At 43.0% G+C, this 23,712-nt stretch overlaps 2 protein-coding genes across 3 annotated transcripts in view; both read left to right on the top strand.

Moving 5' to 3' along the window:
- pdlim2 (PDZ and LIM domain 2 (mystique)) overlaps positions 1–8,227 on the top strand; it is a 41,724-nt gene extending 33,497 nt beyond the window's left edge. For both annotated transcript variants that reach the window (XM_061261610.1, XM_061261609.1), the window contains exons 7-10: positions 645–751; positions 5,179–5,318; positions 6,057–6,168; positions 7,057–8,227. In XM_061261610.1, coding sequence (XP_061117594.1) covers positions 645–751; positions 5,179–5,318; positions 6,057–6,168; positions 7,057–7,249 — 552 coding nt within the window. In that variant the 3' untranslated portion in view covers positions 7,250–8,227. The remainder of the gene's footprint in view (positions 1–644; positions 752–5,178; positions 5,319–6,056; positions 6,169–7,056) is intronic.
- An 11,918-nt stretch (positions 8,228–20,145) lies between these two features.
- Positions 20,146–23,712, top strand: part of adgra2 (adhesion G protein-coupled receptor A2) — a 50,686-nt gene continuing 47,119 nt past the window's right edge. The window contains exon 1 of the mRNA XM_061259779.1: positions 20,146–20,390. Within this exon, the coding sequence (XP_061115763.1) occupies positions 20,146–20,390 (245 nt within the window). The remainder of the gene's footprint in view (positions 20,391–23,712) is intronic.

The raw sequence follows: 23,712 nt of genomic DNA, 5'->3' as shown, positions 1-23,712 counted from the left end.
GCCCTCCCTGACCCTGTCTGCCCGTAGTGTTCACGTACTGTGGACAGACTGCTGTTTGGCTGTCTGTGGCTGAAACCTGCACACCTCCTGGCCTCTCACCTGCACAGGGTGCTTAGTGCCCAGCTGCCTTCCTGTTACAGATGAGGCAGTCAGCCACCATATCCGCAGATAAACTTTGGCACATGAAGGCCAGCCCTGCGCCCTGCTTCCACAAGCCCATCTCTGGTGCACACGCACACATTGGAGGTCATTCAGTCACTCCTTCACAAGATGGCCCATCTCCGCTCCTTGGTCACAAAGTGTCTCAAATTGACTGCGCACTGCAGAAAATATGTCCATCTTCACAAGAATTTTAGTCTTCTATTTAGACTTAAAATCAGATTTCATTTTTGATAGATCAGACCAAAATATTATTAGATGACCAGTTTTGCTCATTTCAGGATTTTCTAATGGGGTAAGCCAATTTCACTTCAAGCAATCCATCATGTAATATCAGCTAATATCGTTTACTTGAGAATGTGTGTTTTTTTTGGTGGTGTTTTTGGAAGTATTGCTTATAAAACTGAAACACTTAGGAAGTGCAGGTGTGAGGTCGGAGAGGGTAGACGTCTGACACCTGACTCTGTGTCTTTCTGCTCTTACAGGACTACTCCTCACCAGACTTCCGAAGCAACTCCGTATCCAGCAGGACCCCGACCCCCCCTGGACACAGCCCTGTGGAAAGAGAGTTCTCCGCCTCGCCCAGGCGCAAGTAAGCCCCCCCCCTGCACCCACTCCTTCCTCTGGTACTCATCTAAGTATAACCGGCTGTATGAGAACCAGAACACCCTATTCAGAAATGCACAGATATTGCCGTTTACGGACCAATGATCTCTTTTGAAATATTTAGAACATGAGATGTGTGGGGAAAAGTAAGCTCCAAACAGAAAATTAAATCGGTAATTTGTTGCGTGCAGTAAAACACTTTAATGGATTTTCTTGAGACACTGACAGCTTTTATGCATTTATTACAAAGGCATAAAACAGTGCAAGACAAACAGAACCCATCGTTTCCAAATACAGATAGGTCAGTTTTTCGGAGTAGCAACCGTATTCATTTTTGAGAGTGAATATTGTCATGTATTGTACACATTACAGTGGACTGAGGTGAAATGAGCTCGCTGTATAGCTATGCACTGTAAGAGGAGTCGCTGTGTTGATCTTTGATCTGTCTTGATTTTATGTGGCCACTGTAAAATTATCGCCTCTAATCAGAACAATGTTTACCATGTCGCAATATGGCAACAGCCATGGCATGTTTTGAAAGTGTACTTCCTTCATTGGGAAATGGAAGAAAACAAAGGAATGTTTAAATGTATCCTCATGACAAACTGCCGCTGAGAGAAACGCTGTATATTTGTCCGTATGAACTTGCTCATTTTTACCAACATATTTTGCGTAGACCACAGCATTTGAACAGGCAAGGGAGATAAGGTGCGCACACAGTGTCTTGTTCAGTGCTGCTCTGGTACATATTACTCACATCCAAATTTTTTGGGTAGGGACTTCGGCAAGATCCACTATAGACACTGTTTGTAATGTACGGCACATGCTCAAGTGGGGCTCCACACAGACACATGCACTCATTCAGTTCACTGGCAGTAGTTGGGAGAGGCAGCTATGAGAAAGGTTATCAGCAGTCTGACACTACACACTAACCTGGCAAGACTACCCAGCCCCTCCCTGCTGTCCCGCAAGGAGACTCACTGAGGGTGAGGCTCAGTCCATATGGAGAGATACACAGTGAGTCGGTATCAGACTATATGGAGATTCACCGAGGCTGATGCTCTGTCCATATGGAGATTCTGAGTGGATGGGATTCAGTTCATATGGAGACTGTCCTGGGTTGAAAGAAGATGGTGGAAGATGGAAGTGCTGCATCTCTCAGTCCTTCACCTCCTTTAATTGTGCCGCTGGCAGGAATGGGGACAGTTAAGGATTACAGAGAACCAGTGGAATTGAGTATTAAAAAGTGCTCTCTGTCGTCACTGAAGAGCAGTTTTCAGGCAGTATCTGTTTAGAGCTAGACCCTCTCCCATCTCTGGACCTCTGTTAGTGTGTACGATAAACGTGAAGCTGTGGAAAAGGCCTTTGTGTTGGATGTAGCAGTGTCTGTAGCTGCTTATTTTCCAGGCTGTCTGGCGCATGCTCTGGTTATTGTGGTTCTGGGCCCAGCCTCCCCTCTTTTTCCCCCCAGTTGGCCCCCCACCCCCCACATGCTCCCCAGACTGCACACCAAGCCTCTTTCCCTACTTTTTGTCCTTTTCCTCTGCCTATTGGATGCTCACCGGAACCCACGGCCCACCCCTTTCCCAGCCAAGCCAATGAGAGGCATCCCAAAGGCACACCTTTCATGTAGACTTGCTGTACTCCACTGTGTCTGTCTCGCCTGGCACAGACGAGCGGTGCGCGCGTGTGTTTGTGTGTGCGTTTGTGTTTCCATATGTCTGTGTGTTAGCGTTCATGTGTGTATGTGGGGGTGTGTGAGTGTGTGTGTGCGTGCGCACACACTGTTGCCACAGCAGACTACACAACTGCAGCAACTCTACTCCCGCACGGCAAAGTAGACCCAGCTGCACTGACATTTCTCCCTTTGTTCTCATTCCGTTTCGGAGGTAAGTTGTTTTAGATTTCTTTTTTTTTTTTTGGTAAGACTTTTGAAGCAGCACTTTTCTGTGCTTTTTTGGAATGGTAGAATGTGGTTTTGTTCATTATATATTTTTAAATGGTAGAGCCAGCTTTACTGACCCTGAATCCAGACTGGAAAAAAAAAAAAAAAAGTCTCAGCGAACTTTGAGCGGTGATGTTATCGTCTCTCTTTCTGTGTTTTGACTCCATGTCAATCAAGGCTTGTTTACCAGCCTGTACTTTCACGAGATCATAATCATCGTTTCCACTTTGCCAGAGAACGATATGAAAACATTCAATAGAATGCGGAAGGTGTATGCAATAGAAAGTGTCTCAGGACCAAGTCAGTCATTTTGAGAAAACTAGCAAGAAAGAGTTCTGTACAGCTTTATATGAACTTGTCATATTAAACCATATTTGCAGCAATACACGCATACACAAAACAAAAACCTGAGGATATCTGCTGAGATTTGGCACTGAAAAGGGCTTAAGGTCTGTTGTGCAGTGTTGTTCGTGATCTGAACATGTGATCTCTTTCCAAGTGCCTGGGTAATGCATTACTTATTTTCACTGTTATTCAGGTGGTTCTGAGTCTGAATGTCAGTGAGGACGTGCTAAGGAGAATGGATTGAAATGGCCGGTAATGGCATTCCCAGTGATTTTTAGTTTGGGCCGGGGGGGGGGTTGGGGGGTTGTTGAGAGTCATAGCCGGTCTGTTTTCAATTTTAACAGCCTTCTTCCACGCAAGAAGCAAGGAATGGATCAGAGAGCGTGGAGCTCATTGGAAAATTTATAATGGCTCCTTCTGTGATCTCCGGTTTCAGGAACGTTACATCAGTGCGATCTCGGAGCAGCTTTTCCAAAACACGGCCGGAGAGGCCGAACCCCAGCACACACGTGTTAGCCATCAGAGCGTTACCGTGTCACGCAGGTCCCCGCTGAGAGGGGGACCGCTGCCCACTAGCAAGCCAGCCGATCCACCTCAGCATCTCTCCCCAAAAATCTCCCAGGGCCGATAACATCCCTCTGTTCTCCACGTTTTTAAATGGGGTCTCCCTAAATTTGTTTTCCAAATTTCCAACAGCACACCACACCTCTTGATTGATGGCCTGTTCTGGATCAACAGAACAGGCCATTCTCTTTGTCTCATGAGGATAAGGACTACAGTTTTGGTGTGCAGAGTAATAACGTCTTGCACAAGCATGGAATTTGCCATAACATGGCATTTTCATCACCCTACTTTGTAGAGTATACACACATAAAACACTTCAGTGTTAATTTACTAATGAACTAATGAGAATGTGCCAGAAGTCTGAAACTTTTTTTCAGACTTCCGCAAGTCTGATTTATACTGAAAAAAAAAACAAAGCCAGATGGGCATTTAGTTTTGGTAATTTCTCTTGGCAATCTAAGAAATGTTGGATTGTTATGCATTATGGCATTACAACTTTAGGAATGCATGCATGAGGTAGTCTGTATATGTAATCTAGAAATATCATGCCTTGGTGATTTTAACAAAGGAATGCCTGCAGTCAAACAAACCGTGCTCTCCTTTCTGTTTGCCCATTCCATAGACGGGCTGTGTATTTGCTGCCTGCTGAACATCTGGCGGGTTAAGCTACAAACCTTATAGGATATTGTATTGTATTGTATTGCCAAGTGAACATTTTTGTGCTGAAAGGTCAGTAGAACACCACCTAGGTGTTCAGGTTAAAACCTGCTTCTCTTGTTTTCTACACGACTAGGACATGGCCAGGTTGTATCCGGGTGAAACCTGAGCTATATTGGGGGTAATCTCATCCGTTTATGTGAAAACATATCTCAACCTTGTTTTCCACCCCTCTAGGCAGATTGTGGCTTACTAAACAGGGTACTGCAAATACACTGTGAACCTAACATTCTCTTTTAAGAATTTTGCTGGAAAGCTGCTGTCTTCCAGAAAATTATTTTACTCTTATAGAAAATATACTGTCAACCAACTGTGTCCTTTAGGAAAATACCCAAGCTGTCATACTCAAATTGAGAAGACACTGTAGCAAGCCCTACAGGCAGTATGGACTCTGGAAAAGGGGCCAGGTGGAGGAAAGTGATTGTTTTTCTGTGTAAAAATCAAGCCATATTTTGGTTTTTGAAGAAACTACAGTGTATACGTGTCCTGCATGTGGAACTGATATGATTTGTACGTGTGGATGGTATTTGTGATTTATGGTTAACTGGTGCAGATCACATATTTTCATTACTTTTGACTGTGGGACTAAATCTAGGTATTGCTTTACCTTTTGAACCCGAATGAAATGGACAGGAAATTGATAGATTAAAGACAAGTGGTGTAGAAGGCAGAGTGACCGTTTGCTGTAGGTACTGAGTAGTTTTAGAACCCACAGCAGACCCAGTTTTCATTGACCTCTGGATACAGTCTGAACCCTGCTGTGGTTATAGAGATTGCAGTCGTGTTTTTGTTTGGATATTGGATACCGAGTTGCACAATGTGCGCTGTTTTGTCACCCCCAGCTCGGACTACAGCATGCAGAGATTTGACCGCGATTCGGAGGTGTACAAGATGATCCAGGAGAACAAGGAGTCCCGGGCCACCCCACGACAGTCTAGCACCTTCCGCATGCTTCAGGAGGTGCTGGAGGCCGATGAGAAGGGTGAGGCCAGCGGGCTGTGAAATATGCTGCACCAATAAAAACTTTTAAATTTGAATTGAGGCCAGCTGCTGTGTGTGCTGAAACACTGCTCTGGACCCATTCGATTCCATTCAAAAATACTTTCTTTTTCCTTCTGAAGGACTTCACGTACCTGCACGGACTGAAAATGAAATGTGAAATGTAATGACATTGGCTGGGTGTCCACCTCAAAGTCATTCAGAAAAAATCTACTTAGTTAATGAATAATAATAAATGGAATTTGATTAAGGTTTCAGTATGTGCTTTATGGCTAAAGACTATGAAAGCAACTTTTTATGTATGATGTATCAAAGTACCTACAGCTTATCTTCATGAGCGATAACACGTGGGTCTGCTGTTACTGAGGTCAGTGCTAGCACAGTAGCCTTATGTAAACGTGAGGAGCCTGACCTTTCTCTTACACTGATATGCAGAGTGTGTGGTTTGTGCCGGCGCTTTTGAGTGGGTGCTCGGGAAAGAGCAAAGATGTGTTCATGAGCTAACAATGACCCCCTTCCCGACGCTGAGACCGCAAAGCCAGAAACATGGAGCAGTATGGCAACAGGAAAAGGCATCCATTCTGAGTCCTGAGTTCTGGTGCAAACTGGACAGGTGACAAACACAAGGACAGTGCTAAGGCACGGTCTGGACGCGGGGCTTCAGTGTGTGTGGTTGCTGCTTCTCCTGAACCGGCTCTTCCTGTGCGGGCTGTTTTTCCAGAGGCTGCTCTGCGCTTCCCCGGGAGACTGTCGCCCAGCCCTGCCAAACCCAGCTCCTCGGTGGCTGGGGTGCAGAAGCACCACACCTGTGAGAAGTGTGGCACCAGCATTGTGTAAGACCTCAAAGCACCTCCCTCTTAGCCTGCTGAGGCACGTTGTGCGCCTCCTTCACACACAGATATTAATGTCACTGCACCGCTAATTAATGGTAACAACAAAGCAGAGCGCTCAAGGACGACTGCAATCTGCCCAAAGGGGCACGGTGTTCCTGGTGAACGTTGAACCTTTAGGCAGGTACAGGCTTGGGTTGTACAGTTGAGGTTCTTTTGTCTTGTGTGTCTGCGTGTGTGTGTGTGTGTGTGTTTGTTTGCTTTAGGCAAAATTGGGAACATGTCATAATACACACCAGTAGATTGGGGGCGCCTTAACAATAGGGGACCAAAACCACCATCCACAATTAGATTTCATTATAATTCTGGCCTTAAAATCTCCAAAATTGTGTGATTTTCCATGACTGCAGTTTTGTCAAACAGGAGTGACAGTTCCAGTCCTTCCTGATTCTGCTTGTGTTTGTGTGGTAGGTGCATGGTTTTGTGTGAGCGCATGTGAGTGTGTGCGCGTGTGAGTGTGTTTGTGTGGTAGGTGCATGGTTTTGTGGGAGCGCATGTGAGCGTGTGAGTGTGTGAGTGTTTGTGTGGTAGGTGCATGGTTTTGTGTGAGCGCATGTGAGCGTGTGCACGTGTGAGTGTTTGTGTGGTAGGTGCATGGTTTTGTGTGAGCGCATGTGAGAGTGTGAGTGTGTGGTAGGTGCATGGTTTTGTGTGAGCGCATGTGAGTGTGTGAGTGTTTGTGTGGTAGGTGCATGGTTTTGTGTGAGCGCATGTCAGTGTGTGCGCGTGTGAGTGTGTGAGTGTTTGTGTGGTAGGTGCATGGTTTTGTGTGAGCGCATGCGAGTGTGTGAGAGCATGAGTGAGTTCATAACCGTGTCCTCGTCTCTGTAGAACACAGGCGATTCGTATCGTAGACGACCGATACCGGCACCCGGAGTGCTACACCTGCACGGACTGCGGCCTCAACCTGAAGATGCGAGGTCACTTCTGGGCGGGCGAGGAGATGTTCTGTGAGAAGCACGCCCGGGAGAGGTACCAGGGCCCTGGAAGTACCCCCCAGGCCACAGTCTCCCCTCGCCACTGAACAACCCTCCAGCAGCCAACCCCCCAATCCTGGCCAGGTACCCCAACTCTACAGACTCAGAGCAATGGACCGAGGGCTGGGGGCCGCTTCTTTTTCTATAGCACTCACCTTCACCTTCCTTAATGTGTCATTCACTCAGCTGCCCTTCACTTATTGCTCCAGGTTCAAGAGAGCATTTTGTCTTGCCATTTACTTATTTTGTCTTATCCCTCCACCCCCAGGCTTTTAGAACCCCTACAGGCTTTTAGAAACATGGACTTCCACAGATCAGGCACCATCTGTGACACTTGCACTGGTGTATTAGATATTGGAATGTTTTCCTGTTACAACGGATATCAAAAAAAAGAGAAAAAAAAAAGACAAACAAAAGTCTAACCGCGAAAGTCAACTCCATTGTTTCTGTCCTTTACACTGTTTCTGAGACTGTAACAGCTTCTGCTGAGTGAAGCAGGGAGATGACTGGCTCTGAAATGTCATTAAAAATGGACCCAGGCGTCTGTTGAATTCATGCATCATTGTTCAAGAATGTGGCGTTTGCCTTTGCTGCAACTATTCAGCTCCGAATGAAACTTGTGAATCCTGCTAAAAAATCTGACATTTTCCTTTTTAAATTATGTAAGCACAACCATTCATACATTTATTTCAAATCATTCACTTTCCATTTTCTTTTTGTCAAACAAGGGAATATTTCATTTAAGAAATAATAAAAATAACATTCTGTACATAATATTTTCAGACCGAACTGTATGTAAATTGGTAGTGCTGTAGTGCTTTTCTGCAGAGGGTTGTATTTCTGATTTGTACCTGAGTGTGGAGATGAGATTGTTAATGCTATAGAACATTCATGCCTTATACCAGTAGTACTTTTGAGTGGGAACACTTTAAAATAGATATAACTCACATATTACACTGTATAAAACACAAATGAAGGTTGTTCATTTGGGAACATGTAATAAATGGTAAAAACTGAACAAAAAATGTTTACTGTATATTACTACTAACGCTGTGTTCTGTGTTCTTCCGCATATTTGCTAATGTTAACCATGCTCTACTGTAGTATGGTTTTGTCATCATACTGAAGGTTCAACTGACGAGACTTCCTGCGCTGTGAAATGAAAGGGGTGAGAGTTGAGCATTGCCTAACTCTGATGTCTAATTTATAACTGTTCAGACCAGCATGGTCTCGGAAAAAACTACCAGGGGAGCCATTGCTGTACAGTTCAGATGGGTTTTAGCTACGCTGAAGCACAGAGGCTTAAATCTTAGCCCTTCTAGTCTGGACATCTTGCACCCCCGCCCCCCCCGTTCTCATTGTCGTCATCACCATTTCACCCTCATTTTGATCATCTAACATTAATTTCATGGTCTTCTAACTGTGATCTACCACGTGCTTTGGGCATACCTGCACGGAAGAGGATACTTAAGTACTACAGAGCATACAGAGCAGCTTGCAGGTATTTCTGAAGGTCGTCAAACAAGTAGCTGTCTACCATGAATTGTTATTGCCTGAAATGTGAAATTGTTATTCGATTCATTTAATAAACATTACCTTTAAAACTAGTGATTACACTGGTGATGGCATGCTATAAAGCATTTGGACAGAGAAATACAACAGCGGGAAAGTAAAAAAAAACAAAAAAAAAAAAACTTGCTTGTTTTTTTTTTTTCTTTACTCTGTACTGTAGCAAATGAATAGTATAGCACAAAAATATTCAGAAGTCATGATTTAATCTTTGTTGTGATAGAAATTTGTTGCTTGGTGGGTTCTGCTATTTGTATACGTTTCCAGCAGAGGGCAGCCTTTACCAAATGTTTCATTTGAACGTTTTGTCGTGCCCAGATTCACAAAGTTATTTGCCACTTCAGTGAATCTGAATTTAGATTGCATTGAGCATTTCTTGAACATTTCACAGTATTTCTGATGACTAAATTCATGAGGAAGGATATTCACCACATTTATATTTTTACATTTGTGAAAACCTGGTTCACTCTGTGTAAGGGTGAAACCCCAAATGGCACGTAATATTAGCAGAAAAACGGGCTGCCATGCCGGGCATGTGTTAGGATGTAGAACAGACTGAAGGAGGCAGGCCTGTTAAAGGACAGGTAATCTCGGCTGCTGTACTGTTGGCTGTTTGAAATGGAGCATGCTCCTGCTGTTAGCAGTTTCTCCAGTAGAGGTCATCACTTCTAAAAATAACAACTTCAGATTTCATTCAACAGTAAATGAGTGGTAATTATGTTTTGGCACAGGCCATTTCTTACATGAGCAATTCCCGCACCGTTTGCGATGTTAAAAAAAGTGAATAATGTGGTTCATTGTCTGAGGGGCTCTGGCTCTTGTCCGCTCTGTCGTTCTTGCCCCAGTTCACTCTGACAAATGGAAGGGCTTGTGGCTGCGGCTAAGCGTGATTTCCGTTTCTGTGTCAGACAGCCAATGAGCCACTTGAGCTCCCCTGACCCCGGCCAGCCATCCCCCTGACCCCCACGACTCCATGGGCGTGCCGCTCCAGATGTTGCGGTGGCATAAACTGTGCTTGGAAAGGCTCACTGTAATCGTCCCCTGGGGAAAACATCAGTTGACCCCACCCCATATCCCCCCCCCCCCCCCCCCCGCCCTCTACACCTCTCCTACCCCCTCTATCATCTGTCTCCCCCAAATCTCCTGCCCCCCTGTGTTCCCTTTCCATGTTCCACCTGGAATGGAGTCCAGATGTGAAACAGAAAGGGAGGGAGAGAGAGATTGCTAGCTTGGCTATATGAGCAATGAAGAAAAGAAAGCAAATGGGGGAGTTGGGGGGAAGAATGTTGGACCGACATAAAAGTTTGTCTGGATGCCATTAAGTACAATTTGATGTAATGTTCAGTTTGGGACGTGACATTTTAACTGGAAACAGTGCACACCAGATGAGGGAGATTTGGGGGGTTGGGTAGTTGAAGGGGGTGTTGGAGGGGGGAGGGGTGGCGGTATGTTGCACTTGAAGCCTTATTTAACGGGTTGTATAAACACTTCTCCGTTTCATCGCTGAGCAAGGCGCCTCTCTACTCATTCTGGTTTCCTTAAGCAATCAAGCTGCCTGTGTGCCTGCTCCAGTGTACAGTATCATATGCAGGAATAACATATCGGGGGTCCGGTGTTAAGGCTGGAGCACACTGCGCTATTGTATGACTGGGCCCTGTTTCCATGACTGAGGTGCCTGCCTGCTAGATGTGTTGGTGGGTGAGTGTCACCCCCAATTACACACGGTACCTTTTGACAAAATGTCACGGTTCACCTATTTGTATTTCCGAACTCCTTCAGGTAATGCCCAACCTGCTTGGATTACATGCTTCCTCTGCCTGCCAAGTATCAAGAAAGAGTTCATGAAACGGAAAAATGTGTAGGTTTTTGTGCTGTGAGCACAATAACAGCCTTTATAAAACTGAAATCTGTATGAAGTACAGCACAGTCCTGTCATCATGACTCCTGTGTGTGCATTTTGGGCTTCTACCAGGCCGTAATCACTCTTGAACAAAGAACATGCTCAACACCTCGTTCATAATTTTGATGAAAATAAAGATGATGAGAGGTGAAAAAACTACTATGCCTTTTTGTGGCAAGTATACATTTTTTTTTTTTAAAGGCATAGTACACTTTCTGTGGTTTATATCTGTATATTGATGAAGTTTAGATTTAGTGTGTTTTGGATATTTAAAGAAGTTTCTGATTGCCTGCACATGTTGCATTAACCACAGAACACCGTTCCAACTAAAAATAATACTAAACATGCTTTTTGAATAATATTTGGGTGATATACGTATGTATAGCCTTTGAACACATCAGTATTCATGCTGCTTTGGAGCTATTTCAATTGTATTTGCTTGCCTTGGACCACAAACCTCCAAAATGTCCTATGCCTGACATTGAAAATCCAGCACATCATCACAATCTTCTCTAAATATCTAAAATATTCTTCCCTGCACAGAAAAACAGTCTGGGCCAAGGAAAACATACACCACAGCGTAATATCAAAAAGAAAGTGCATTGTCCCTTTACTGTAATTCTAATACACATACAGTAGGTTTGTCTGAACAAGAGGGCAAGTAACTTACTAATTTAGCATTTTTGTTCAATAATGCACATTAATATATCACCCACATTATGACTGTAGTTTTTATTTTGTTGTTTCCCATTTTTCCCATTTTCTTTGGTAGCCAATTGTACCCTTTATATTTCAATTATAGGGCACTATTGTGTGCAGCGATCCTACTAACCCCTGCCGTGTCCCTCCCTCAAAGCAGCTAGCCAATTATGCTGCTTCACGAGAGCTGGCCAAACTTTGGCTGGACTGGGAATCGAACCCCAGTCCCCGGTGTATAACTGTAAGGAACTGATACCTGCATCAAGGTCTGTTACTTTAGCCATGCCACTGCTGCTCTTACACTATGTCTGTGTTAACACAAATTTATTTTCTCCTCAAGAGAACTTTCAAACTCTACCGTTTCTACTGCAATTTGTGACGATACAAGTCATTGCAGCATAATTCTAACCTCATTTCTGGTCAGCAGAACATTAGCTTTGACAACTCTTAAATGTCACCAAGTATGTCCTGACTCCCTTCTTCAGACCAAATATTTACAAACCTTCAATTTATTGAACTAAGAAAGTCCACTGTCAGTAGTCATGAAAGACATTTGTTAAACACAGCAAGTACTCTCTCTGTATTAATAACAAGCCTGAGTTTGTGCTCCAAACTGAACTCACTTGTGTAGAAGCTCTTAATAACTGAACTCTGTATGTGTACTGTCTTAATATGTGAGGTCTAGCACAACCGCATTAGATGTTCAGTGAGGGACTGCAGAAATTATATGAACGAACTGCTATCTAGCAAATTTCTCTTCTTGTAACGAGTCATCAGGAAATAAATAAATTTTTCCCATGATGCAATAAAAGGTGCTTTTTGATTTGCCTTTACATATAGCACCACTTGCGAATTCAGACCAGAGAGTAATCCCCATAGGGGAATCTTACCTAAGGTAAAAATCTGTAGAGTTAATGAGTATACAAGCAGACAAGATGATGGGGTTAGCGAGTTACATGCCTAAGGGAAACATCCAAGGTGTATGTCATTGCCAACATACACCTTCAGCCAAGAATTCTGCTGAGGGGCGAATTAGCTTCAAGGTAGAAAGGAGTGATGCCTGTGCTAGTATGTGTTGCTGTATTGTAAGCCAATTCAAAGTTGCTGGATATACTGTTCAAAAATGCTCCTGGCCATAGATGCAGCATTGGGTCTCTCAGTGAGAACAAAATGACAAACCTGGAGAATATATCCATAACAACTAAAACATAATGATGGCCCTACTCAGATGTAGGTAATTCAGTCAGATCAGCAGCAGTGATCTGAAATGAACCTGTGGGTGAAATCGGTACCAATGGGGCCTGCAGCACAGGAGACCAGAGGGACGGATAAGCCAGACACTGCTGGCAGTAGACGTGAGGTCTATAGCATGATCTAGTCACCCTGTCTAATGTCTTCTCATAACTGTAGTGTCGACAAGCATGGTCTCCTTGAAGGTGAATCAGAAGTGGTGGAATTTGCCCTTGTGGGATCACCCAGGAGCAACGTGCTATGAGAAGGTGAGTGATAAATCTGTTGATGGAAGAAGTCACCATGCAATGTGAGGCACTGAAACTGGGTCCACAGTTTCTTCAGGTATGGTGACATGATGCCAATGTGTGGGCCTTGCTACTTGCTCAAGCCATGACTATTTGAAGATCAGCAGACGCTCAATGAGATCCCAGTCAGAATGTTGCCTAGGTTCAAGTGGGCCAGGACCTGAGGCCCTGTGGGAGTGGGGCAGGCTGACCCTGAGAGCACTGTAACCATTTGTGTTTGGGTGGATCTTGAGGTTGTTATTATGGTGGTGCTGGGAATATCACTGGGCTGTCTTCAGGGCAGCGCTTCGGGATTGTGATGTCTCTCTCCATCCCTGTGAACAATGCACCAATTGTAAACATCAAGTTCAAGAAACCAGTGGGTGCGTCTGTCTGTGGGGTCATTCTCAAGTGGAATTTGTTTTAAACCCACTAAAGGCTTGTGGTCTGTGGCTATGGTGAAATGGTGATATGCATGATAGTGGCAAATGTGATGTAGTGATCAAACCATAGAAAACCGCTTTCGTTGAAACCTGGACTGCATTCTCTGATACTGTCCGTACAAGGCTGGCATAAGAAATCACTGGCTCCTTGGAGCTGAGTTTCTGAGCCATAACAGACCCTACTGCATGTTGTGATGGGTCTGTGAACTGCCAGAATATAGCCTTCAGGTCAGGATATGCTATGATTGGTTGATTAGCTAATAGTGTTTTTTTCAGGGTTGGAAGGTTGGCTCAGCAAGACGGGCAAAGTCTTTTATAAACCAGCTATAATATGTACACAAGCGTAGAAAAGCCCCAACCTGGGTGGGAGACTGTGGCATTGTCCATGATCGTACCTTTTCAGTGTCTGAGGGGTCAGGCTGCACCCTACCTAAATTAAATGGCCAAAAAATGGTGACCGTTGGTCGTACCATGTGACATTTTTATGGCTTGTGCGTTAGCCCTGTTGAGAGGAACCTGATGAAAACATCTCTTTGGTGGGTATGGTGTTACTAGATGTTGTAGATGACTGCAGTACATTGAGACCAAGTATACAGAAATAGTAGGATCCGGTTCCTGTTGAGTGGGCCATTTCCCCGTGGCAGGGAGTTTTTATGGTAACTGCCAAATTCTGAGTGTGTCCTAAAACTATGCCAAATTGCTGTTTTGTTGTTTTCTTCATGGTATTCAGCAGGCTTCACTAGTATGAAAACGTGGGGATAGCCCCCCTAACAGTTTTCCATTTTCGTGTTCTGATGACACATTTAAGGTGTCTTCTAAAGGAGTAACCCATGAATTAAATGATTCATTGCCTTCACCAATAGTGGCGGCAGCTCCAAATGAAACCACATTATCGGTGTAATAGCTGGCTAGTTGAGCCACAGCTGCTGCTGTTCTATGCTGTTCATCATCAGACATTTCCATGAGTAGTATGTAGCACTGGCTTGCACTTTAAAGTCCCAGTACGTGTTGCTGAAAGCAGTAGGCTTCTCTTGGTGTTCAAATTCTTTTGGTGCGAGAGTTAGAAGAGTGTTCAGACTCTGCTGCCACCAATAGGCCTATAATGCCGTTTTTGAATTATACTACATTAACTAGTCGGTGAACTAGGCTTCCCTTTATCTTGTTCCTCTTACTGACTTGATCAAAGAAAACACCAGGGGGTTATATCACAAAGCAGGATTACTGAGTTAGCTGTATAGCTTTACAGTGTCAGAGATGCAGGCAACAGGAACCTGTATCAGTGTGCTTTTCACTTCTCCGCATGCTTCACAGCCTCTCCTCACCCTGCCTCCTACCTTATCCTTCCCTATTTTTATAGCTATGAAAAAACGCTTAATAAATGCCACTCCAATGTTACATAGCAGCCTAAATGATTTATTATTTAACTTGGTAATATATTGTGAGTTTATACTAGCTTAAACCAACTGACAGTCCGTTAAACTAATTTGATTAGTTAGCCAACTAACAATCCCAATCCTGTTGTTTGGCAGTTAGCACGAGCAATGTGATTTAAACAGGACGTGCCCATCCCCACAGTGAAGTCCTGGATTTAGCCAGTGGCTGTCTGTCTATCTTGAGCAGAAGTGCTGCACTGAGTCGCGACAATACATTCTGACCTCCCCTACCCATCGGTAAGATCGAGTAAACAGATTTTGCGGATTTTGTCCTTATGCCAATGAAAATAATTGGGGTAAGATTGGATATTAGCGTGCAAGTAAACACAACCACTGTTGGAGATAATCACACAGACATCCTGCAAGGGAAATGTGTAAAACTGCATCTATTTTTATGAAATATTGACCACTGCCAACTTCATTCCATTCCCCTCCTGCTTGTGCTTGAGGGACAATATTTGTCAATTATGCAGTCTTAGTCAACAGTGATTTAATTCAGGGAGGGGTTCCAAATTTTTTTTGGTTCCCGAAACCAAAAGGCCATTCACAAATGTGCATCAACTATCAACTTCCTGAGCTCTAGCAACTCAATTCTCATGAGACCACAGTGTGATTCATGAGTTTATGTTTCATCAGCCCACTGGCTAATGTTAGGCACAAATAGCTCATTAACGTAGCAATTTAACTTCACATAACAGCTTTGTTTGTTCAGTGATTACTGTGCTCCATAGAACGTCTTGGCAATAGTTACAATCTATTAATACTGATGGTAGTGCACCAATTCATTCTGTTCCAATTCCAATTTGAATTCCTCTAAAACATTAACAAAATGTGTTAAACAACATTCAACATATGATAATACATTGAAATAAATGTATAGTATTCTCTTAATCATACTATTTTCTAGTAATTGTCTAGCACTATGATTATGTGGAGTTAACTGTGTTAACCCTCAAGCGACCAACATATTTGACAGACACAAGTGACCAACTGGGGTCAGATATGACCCCAATTTCAAACTCATGAAAAAGAACCCCCAATCAATTTTAAAAATGTTTGTTTTTGTTTAGTTTTTTCATTAAAATGTCATTAAACATGTAAAAGATATTTTCATAAAAAAGTACATATCTATATAATTACAATTACAGCACATTTAGTAATCATTAATGTCACCCACATTGGCGTTATATAGGGGAATAGTAAGCTTAACACATGTAACCCATGAGAGGTCAATATGTAATGTAATTGAGGTAACATTGTGATAAATTGCATATATCCTTGTTTTGGATGTGATATAAGACTGTTATCTGATATTTATTTGTGAACTCTTTCAGGAGAGTCAGTGATAATATTGCATGCCATCTAATCCTACATCAGTTCCACCCTTCTCCCCTCCATTGGAATAACATGGTAGTGCATGTGGTGGAAAAATACGTAGGAATAGATCCCATGCATTTTCAAATATGGCGGATTGTCTTTATTGTTTTTAAATCAAAATTATACCGATCCTGGAGCACCTGTTAAGATAGATGTGACCATGAACAGCAGTACATACCAAGATAGTTAAATAGGTTTATACAGTTTAAAGTATTTTTGATCATGAAAAAAACTGGTTGATTTTAATGTGGCTGTATGTAATCATTTTAATTAGGAACATACACTCAGTGAGCACTTTAATAAGTAGACATGTACACCAGCTTAATGCACATATTTAATCATGTGGCAGCAACTAAATGCATAGAAGCATGCAGACATGGTCAAGAGTTTCAGCTGTTTTTCTGACCAAATGTCAGAATGGGGAAGAAATATGATCTAAGTGACTTTTACCGGGGAATGATTATTGGTGCCAGACAGGGTGAATTGAGTATCTCAGAAACTGCTGATTTTCACATACAACAGTCACGAGAGTTTGCAGAGAAGGGTGTGAAAAATATAACCCATCCAGTGAGTAGCAGATCTGCGAACCAGTAACCATAAACAAATAGTATGTATTTATTAAGGAAATGTTGCTTTAAAAAGTCAATACATTTTGGAATGATCAAATGTATATCCCCATTATGATATAAATAAAAAGTGTATGTCTGGGGTCAGATATGACCCCAATTGGTCACTTGAGGGTTCATTATATTAGCTTGTGTGACAACAATGGAATGCACACTTGCCTCTATGTTGTTTCTAAAGTCACTTGCAAGTGTTGTGTATTGTTTCAACCACTTCTAAATACACATTGGTTGAATTACCAGTATTTTACTCAGGAGTTGGGACCAGTGTGATGTCTTGCACAAATATGTAACTCTGCCTGGGTTTCTATACTTGCCACACATCTCATTTAAGCTGGCTGCTCTGTATAGCATTCTTGTATTTATAGCACTATTAAGCAGAGCTCTAAACATCTCAGTTAAGGTTGGTGGGACCATTAGTAACTCCAAAGATGGTGGGTGGGTAGAATGGATTGTGGAAAATGAATAAAAACCAGACAGGTTTGGGTTTACAACGTGAACAGGAAGAAATTATTCACTCCACAGGTGGTCCTCTGGCTGAACCAGAGACAAAACAAAGCCTGAAGATTTGCCTGAGAAACCTGACCAATAGGCCTATCAAGTATTCAAAATATTCATGGCCTGTCTGGTGTCCAAATGAGGCTGTACACTGACCTGTATTTTTTGTAATGTTTTGTACACTGAAACATATGTAATATAGTACTGCAAAATACAAAATAGGCCTGAGCTGGCCATCCTATACATTTAATCAATAAAAGAGCTGACACTAAACTGACACTATTAATTGCAATTTTAAAGAACGTCCTGGACCTAGACGATGAGTTCTTTGAAACATTGAAAACTCGTAAAATACATCAAATCCACGCACATTCCAAACACACTCCACACACGATTCTGGAAAAATTAAAAACAAATATTTTAACCAATATTCAGAATTAAATTAAAATGTTATGTGACTGTAAATTCTGATTATTAACTCTCGGAATTTCAGGGATAGCCTATGCATTAGTCTTGTTGAATTTGACCAGCATGTAAAAAGTCGAATTGTTTCAAATACGTATCTGATTTAAGCTCAGTGGCAACAAGTAGCCAAGCCGTCCGACATTTCGCAGTCAAACGCGCGTACAGGGGGTTAAGTTACAGTCGCGCACTGACCATGGTGAGAAGGGTGACCCAGATGTAGCTGGTTTAGAAGCCAGGGGTTTTACTGCTCAGCTGGAGTCCGTTAGCTGAGCTCCTTCGTGCTGATAGTTTCAATGTGCGCAAAACTCCGAGCTACGGAGCCCACTTTGAACATAACTAGAACAAACGGTAACAGATTAAGTTTTTGAAATGTAAACTGAGTAAGTGCTGGGAAGCGACGCACCTTAGTCTAATATGCATTTTAGCACACTACATCTTATTCATCCTATAACTCAAAGTCTAAACCAGTTAATGCCTGTCAATTGTGAAAGGTTATTAATATCCTTATAATATGGTCATATTTGTAGGTTATGTCCTTTTTAATTCCCCGAACAAATTCTACTACTAACAAAGTGTAGGCAGTACTTCGCGCAGTGAAGCCAAGAGCTTTTCCCGTCCTCGATAGCCTGGTTGCACGCAAAGACCTCGGCTGCATGAAAATTAACTGAAGACAAGAAACTGGGTCCTAGTGCCGACATTCTCTTCAACTGCCATCTAATTAGGCTTCGGAAGATGTATTAATGAATGATTAATTAACTTAGATTGACTCGATAGATTGCTAAATTGCATGTCTTCAGTTGCTAAATGTGTTTTCTTTTCAAAGTTGTTTAACTCATTCCTACGCTTAGTGGAATATGCCCAATGTCCAAAAATCCCAATCGGCCACGATATTACAAATTATTGTCCTAAAAACATTTAGTACAACTTGCTCCAGTTCAGAATTCTAAGAAATGCTGTTGTAGGCCTATTGTCAATCGTGTTCCATGCATCCTGTTACTAGAACAGTACATCCGCCAGAGACGGTGGTATTGTTAATTTCGGCGGAATCCAGTGTTTATTTACCTGTGTTTGTCATTTTTTGTCAAAGTTATTTTTGGTCATACAAATGTCTCTGAGTTCAGATGTGTAAGCCAACGAGCAGCTTTAATCAGGAAATAAACACTTTATTTATTTTCTTTGGCGAAGGTCATTTGTGACTAAAGATAAACATTCAAAAGTATAACAATTTGTCACACTGATCACACTGAAAGCTATGTTGCTGACTTGCTCCATCTAATTCATTTATAGAGCATGATGTCACATAGGCCAATCCTGCACATGGGAAAACCAATGGGTTTTGAAAACCAAAAAAACCCCCATTAGATAGGAATGCTAAATAGTGTATTTGGACCGTTACCGTTCTGACCCAGTTTTGTAAGTTGGATGCCGCTCCCGCGATACACAGTTGTTGACAATTAATAGTGAATTCTATAAAGTGCTGTGAAATGTTTCAATTCATGGTCCGCACTAGGACCCTGCAGATAAACTCGCGGCCGGGGAGGGGATGCGCGCACTACAGGCAGTAACTGGAGTTCAGTGTGACAGAGTGGCAGGCAAAAAACCGCTACATCTTAGGAATTACAGGCGAGCCGACCCGGACAAGCACTACCGTTATTCAGACTGACGCATTTACTCCGATATAGGATTTCTTTGAAAGGTACATGAAGATACAGACAACGGGGCAGCAAACTTCGGAAACTTAAACTTGTTGCATCGTATAGCCTAAGAGAATCCCTCGTCTTGTCAATTGCCATTTGGGAATTATTCACATATACTACGGGCTACCGTGTCTCAGTTAAGTGGGGTTCTCCGAAAACCATTGGAATAACACCAGAAACGAAGAAATGTTATAGTTTTTCCAGATGGACAACGTAATCTTTTTTCTATACTATTTCACAATGCTGCTTCATAAAATGAACAATGCGGATCTGTCATTAGAACATTGTCGCAATCAGACCATTTATTTTAAGGGGAAACGTTTACTGTGTAAACTTATGCAATGAGGAGAATATTATTCGTGATACTTACAATTTTCCTATGTAACTTATGTGGAATACTTATTTCCGGGCTATTGGTAAATATTAAATGCCACTTTGTAAACCGGTCATTTAGTTAGGCTACTTCTGCGCACGTTTTCAGAAAATCCAACTTGACGCTTGCTGTGGCAGGACAAGCGATAATATCAATTTAAAGATTTAACATTGTCTTCAGTTATAGGTACTTCCCCTTAAGATCGAAATTGGAAGCAAACACGAACAATTCTACCGAACCTAGACCTACAACACATGTTAACGCAACAAATTATTGATGTCGCCCAGGGAAGACTCGCTGGAAATAATGGGCTGATTACGGGAACGCTGAGGTTACATTGATGGGGACAATGCGGATACCCGGCGTTAGCGTCCCGTTTTGGGGTCGCCTATTGCTGCTGCTATATTTTTTGGCTGCCTCCGAGTCTAGGCTCGTCCAAGCCTGCCCCGGGCTCATCACCAGCGGCTGCAGCTGCACGGACGAACGCCCAAAGGCTCACACCACGACGTCTGTTCGGAAAAGAGTCAGCTGTAGCGGGGAAGAACTTTCTGAAACTCCTCAAGCAAGCCTTCTTCCAAACAGGACCGTTACTTTGTAAGTACACTCCCTCAGATGTCTTGACTGATTTTTCCTGACCTTAATTCACAAGTGAGATGTGAACGTTAAAATACCATTAGGGAGAGATATTGAATAAGAAATATCGTACACTGTAATTTAAGGATTTAAGGATTATAAGATACCCCGTTCATAGGCATCAACAGGTTATTGTAATGCCAATATGAGGATGTGTAGGAGGCCAGCATGTCAATGAACAATCACGTAAGACCGAATCAGAGCTCAGTTTATGTTTTAGAGTGTAACTTTCGTATTTTGTCATAAATTAAAGATCATTGTTACCAAGTTGTCAATGTCAGAGAAAAGTACTGACACGCTCTTTTGGGGGGCTCCTTTTTTAACCTGTCAAGTGTATGATACGGGCCTAGTCGAGAAAAACTTATAGTAGCATAGAGACCCATTATGAATGGTCACTTTTCTCCCAATAAGAAAAACTGCGATTGAGTGATTGACGCAGATGGATGGGAACAACCGTACCAGGGAGTGGGAGGTGACAGACAGGCAACCTTTGTAAGAAGGTGTTTTAAGAATGTTGGCTGTCTTGATGGTGAAGGGTACATAGATTACTGTTTGAGACATATAAGCGTGCTTTGGTATTGCCTCTTAAATATATTTAAATGTGTCTGAATTATACTTATTGAATTTTGTAAGGGTTTTAATAAAATGTTTGTACTTAGGGTAGTAATAGTACCTTTTTTACATTTACACCATATTATATTGAATTATGGACTCCTTTCTTGCTTTATGAAATATGACAGGATTTAACATTAGTTATCGGAACAACAACACCATGAATAACAAAACCAACATCATTAGACTGGTCAGAGAGGCCAGCAAGTTTAGTTGGTTTCTCTGTATCACGTAAAGTTTCACCCCAAAATATCTGTGGTGCTATCCTGTTGTGAAGCAGTTTGTTGAAATCTTGGCATGCTGTCAGATCCGGGACAAAATTCAACGTTGATCATCCAATTTGTCTACATAGTAAGTCCATGCTGTTGATGATGTATTTTGGTCGTATGAAGTCCCTCTTCTTAAGTATGAAGGTGGATAGTACACTAATGTGAGTCCCATGCTTAACTCAAGAGATGGGTGTACCAACAGGCATTTTGATTCACTCAGCAGCTTCACTTTTCTTCCTGCATGCAAAGTAAATATTTGCAGCCCCAGGAGTGCTTAACCTTACGCTGTCGTGGATGCAGCAGTAGAGGGGCTTTGACCTTGCCTCTCACAGGCTGTAGAAGATGGAGGCGGACAGCCGAACTGGATCGCTTGGAGCCCCGGCGTGTTGAGATGAGAGTGATGGTCGCTCCTCCCGAGCGCACCCGTCACCTCTCTCCAGCACTTTGTCACGGCCCTGTCACTTTAAATCCCCGCTTGACTAGAGGAAATGCGCTGGCGTTCCTCCTTCTCGCCCACCCTCCCCGCCCCCCCGTCTCCAGCTGACTTGGCCCTGCTAAACCAGGATAAACAGAAACACATTTCTCCTCTTCTTATCCTCCCTCTCCGTGCTTTAATGGCGGCTTGGCTCCCTCTTTTAATGCCATAACATCCCAGCCATCTCAGGCAGCCGTCTCACAATTGCCTTCTGTTCATGGAGGCCAACTGCTCAGAAACCCTTCGTGATGGGAGAACTGTCACCTTTTTTTGAAGTTTGAAGTAAAATTGAATGCACTACTGGTACTGGCAGAGCTAGCACACCACCCACCCTTGTTCTCAAAGTTTTCTCGACGTGCTGCTGTGGAGAGATCACAGAAAGAAACCTCGAAAGAACAGAATGCAACTGATGTTGTGTTAACAACAAATGCAGCTGATTTGAAACAAATGCCTATTTACAAACAAACAAATATTTGGTATCAATTCATATTGTCGTTCTAATAAAAACTTTAGTTGGCAGTTCTTTATTTATGATGGTCTTCTGTTCATGAAGACTGACTGCTCTGAAGCTGGTCATGTAGATGCCAGTGAAGTGGTTTTCCTAACCTATTTTATGTTAGGCTGGATATACTCATAGACAGAAAGCAAACTTAGGTTTGAAGGCAAATTGGTTGTATTTGTTCTTGTATTCTCTTCTTTCTTGGTTTATTTCTGTGATCTCTCAACAGTAGTACATTGAGAACTTGAGAACAAGGGTGAGTTGTGTGCTAGCTCTGATGGTTTAGATTGATTGATTGCTAGATTACAAACACATCGTTCCAAATCATTAAGGCACAACAGTGTCCTTTTTCATTGCTTATTTAACTCAAACCAAATAAATACTGTATGAGATAAGATAACTACAGTGATAAGTACTGCTGAAGTGGCCCTCCTTACTCCTTCTCCCTGGAGTTTTCCCGATTCCTAGATTACATTTTCTTAGATGTTTCCTTCATTCTGCCACAATGCATTTCCTTCATTCTCCCACAATGCACCTCTCTACCCTAGTCGGAATGGCACGGGCCTGTATGGAGGCACGGTAAAAACCCACCGGCCCCGTCTGGGCATACAGGAGAAGAGCAGTGAAAGGATTTCTGCCGGGGGGGGGGGAGGCAGCCAGCAGTCCATTTATAGGGCCTTGTGTTTCTAGTTAATGAAGGCAGATTAAACATCTGTAGCACACATTTCTCAAAACCAGGGGAAAGAATTAAAAAATAATGTGGGTGGTGGTGTGGCGGCGTAGGTGTTTGAAGATAATCGCGTACCACTGCACCTTTTAACTTGGTTTATTTGTTTTCCTACATGTGCGTAGCACACTACGTGACACGACTGTGGAGCTGCGAGCGAGCAAAGAAACCCGGCGAAATTCCACTCCGCACTTCCTCCGGAAAACCGAGAGGAAGAAATGGCGTCTTCCGCCACCCCTATCAAATTTGAACCAGCACTAAAAATAAAAATGCCAACTTGACAGTCAGGCTTTTTCCATTGATAGCTGAGAAATTCTGATCCCCACTCGTAAAACGAGCTCCAGATGTGAAGCGTTTTTCGAACTGATACCGAGCCGTGCTCGGGCCCAGGTGCGGCTGGGGAGCTCATTACAGGGCGTCACAGTCCTCCCCCACCCCCCGACAACATATCACGCCCCATCGCCCGGTCCCGCTCACCCCCCTCCGTAGGGCAGGTCACTGGAATGTCTTCTCCATGCACCAGTGCCGGGGTCTGGGGGGCAGGAGACTGGGGGCTGGGGTCGTGGGGGCTGGCCATAGCGTGTAATGCACAACAGCTGTCTCCCATGAACATTCCATCTGGGGCCCTTTCAGCACATGGGAATTCCTGCTGCGGTTTGTTTATCAAAAGTATTAGTCGGATGTTTGTTGTTTCTGCGGAA

The sequence above is a fragment of the Conger conger genome, chromosome 11 (genome assembly GCF_963514075.1).
Source record: "Conger conger chromosome 11, fConCon1.1, whole genome shotgun sequence".
NCBI lineage: Eukaryota > Metazoa > Chordata > Actinopteri > Anguilliformes > Congridae > Conger > Conger conger.
Note: the sequence above shows the minus strand (reverse complement) of the source record. Positions and strands in the feature narration are given on the sequence as shown.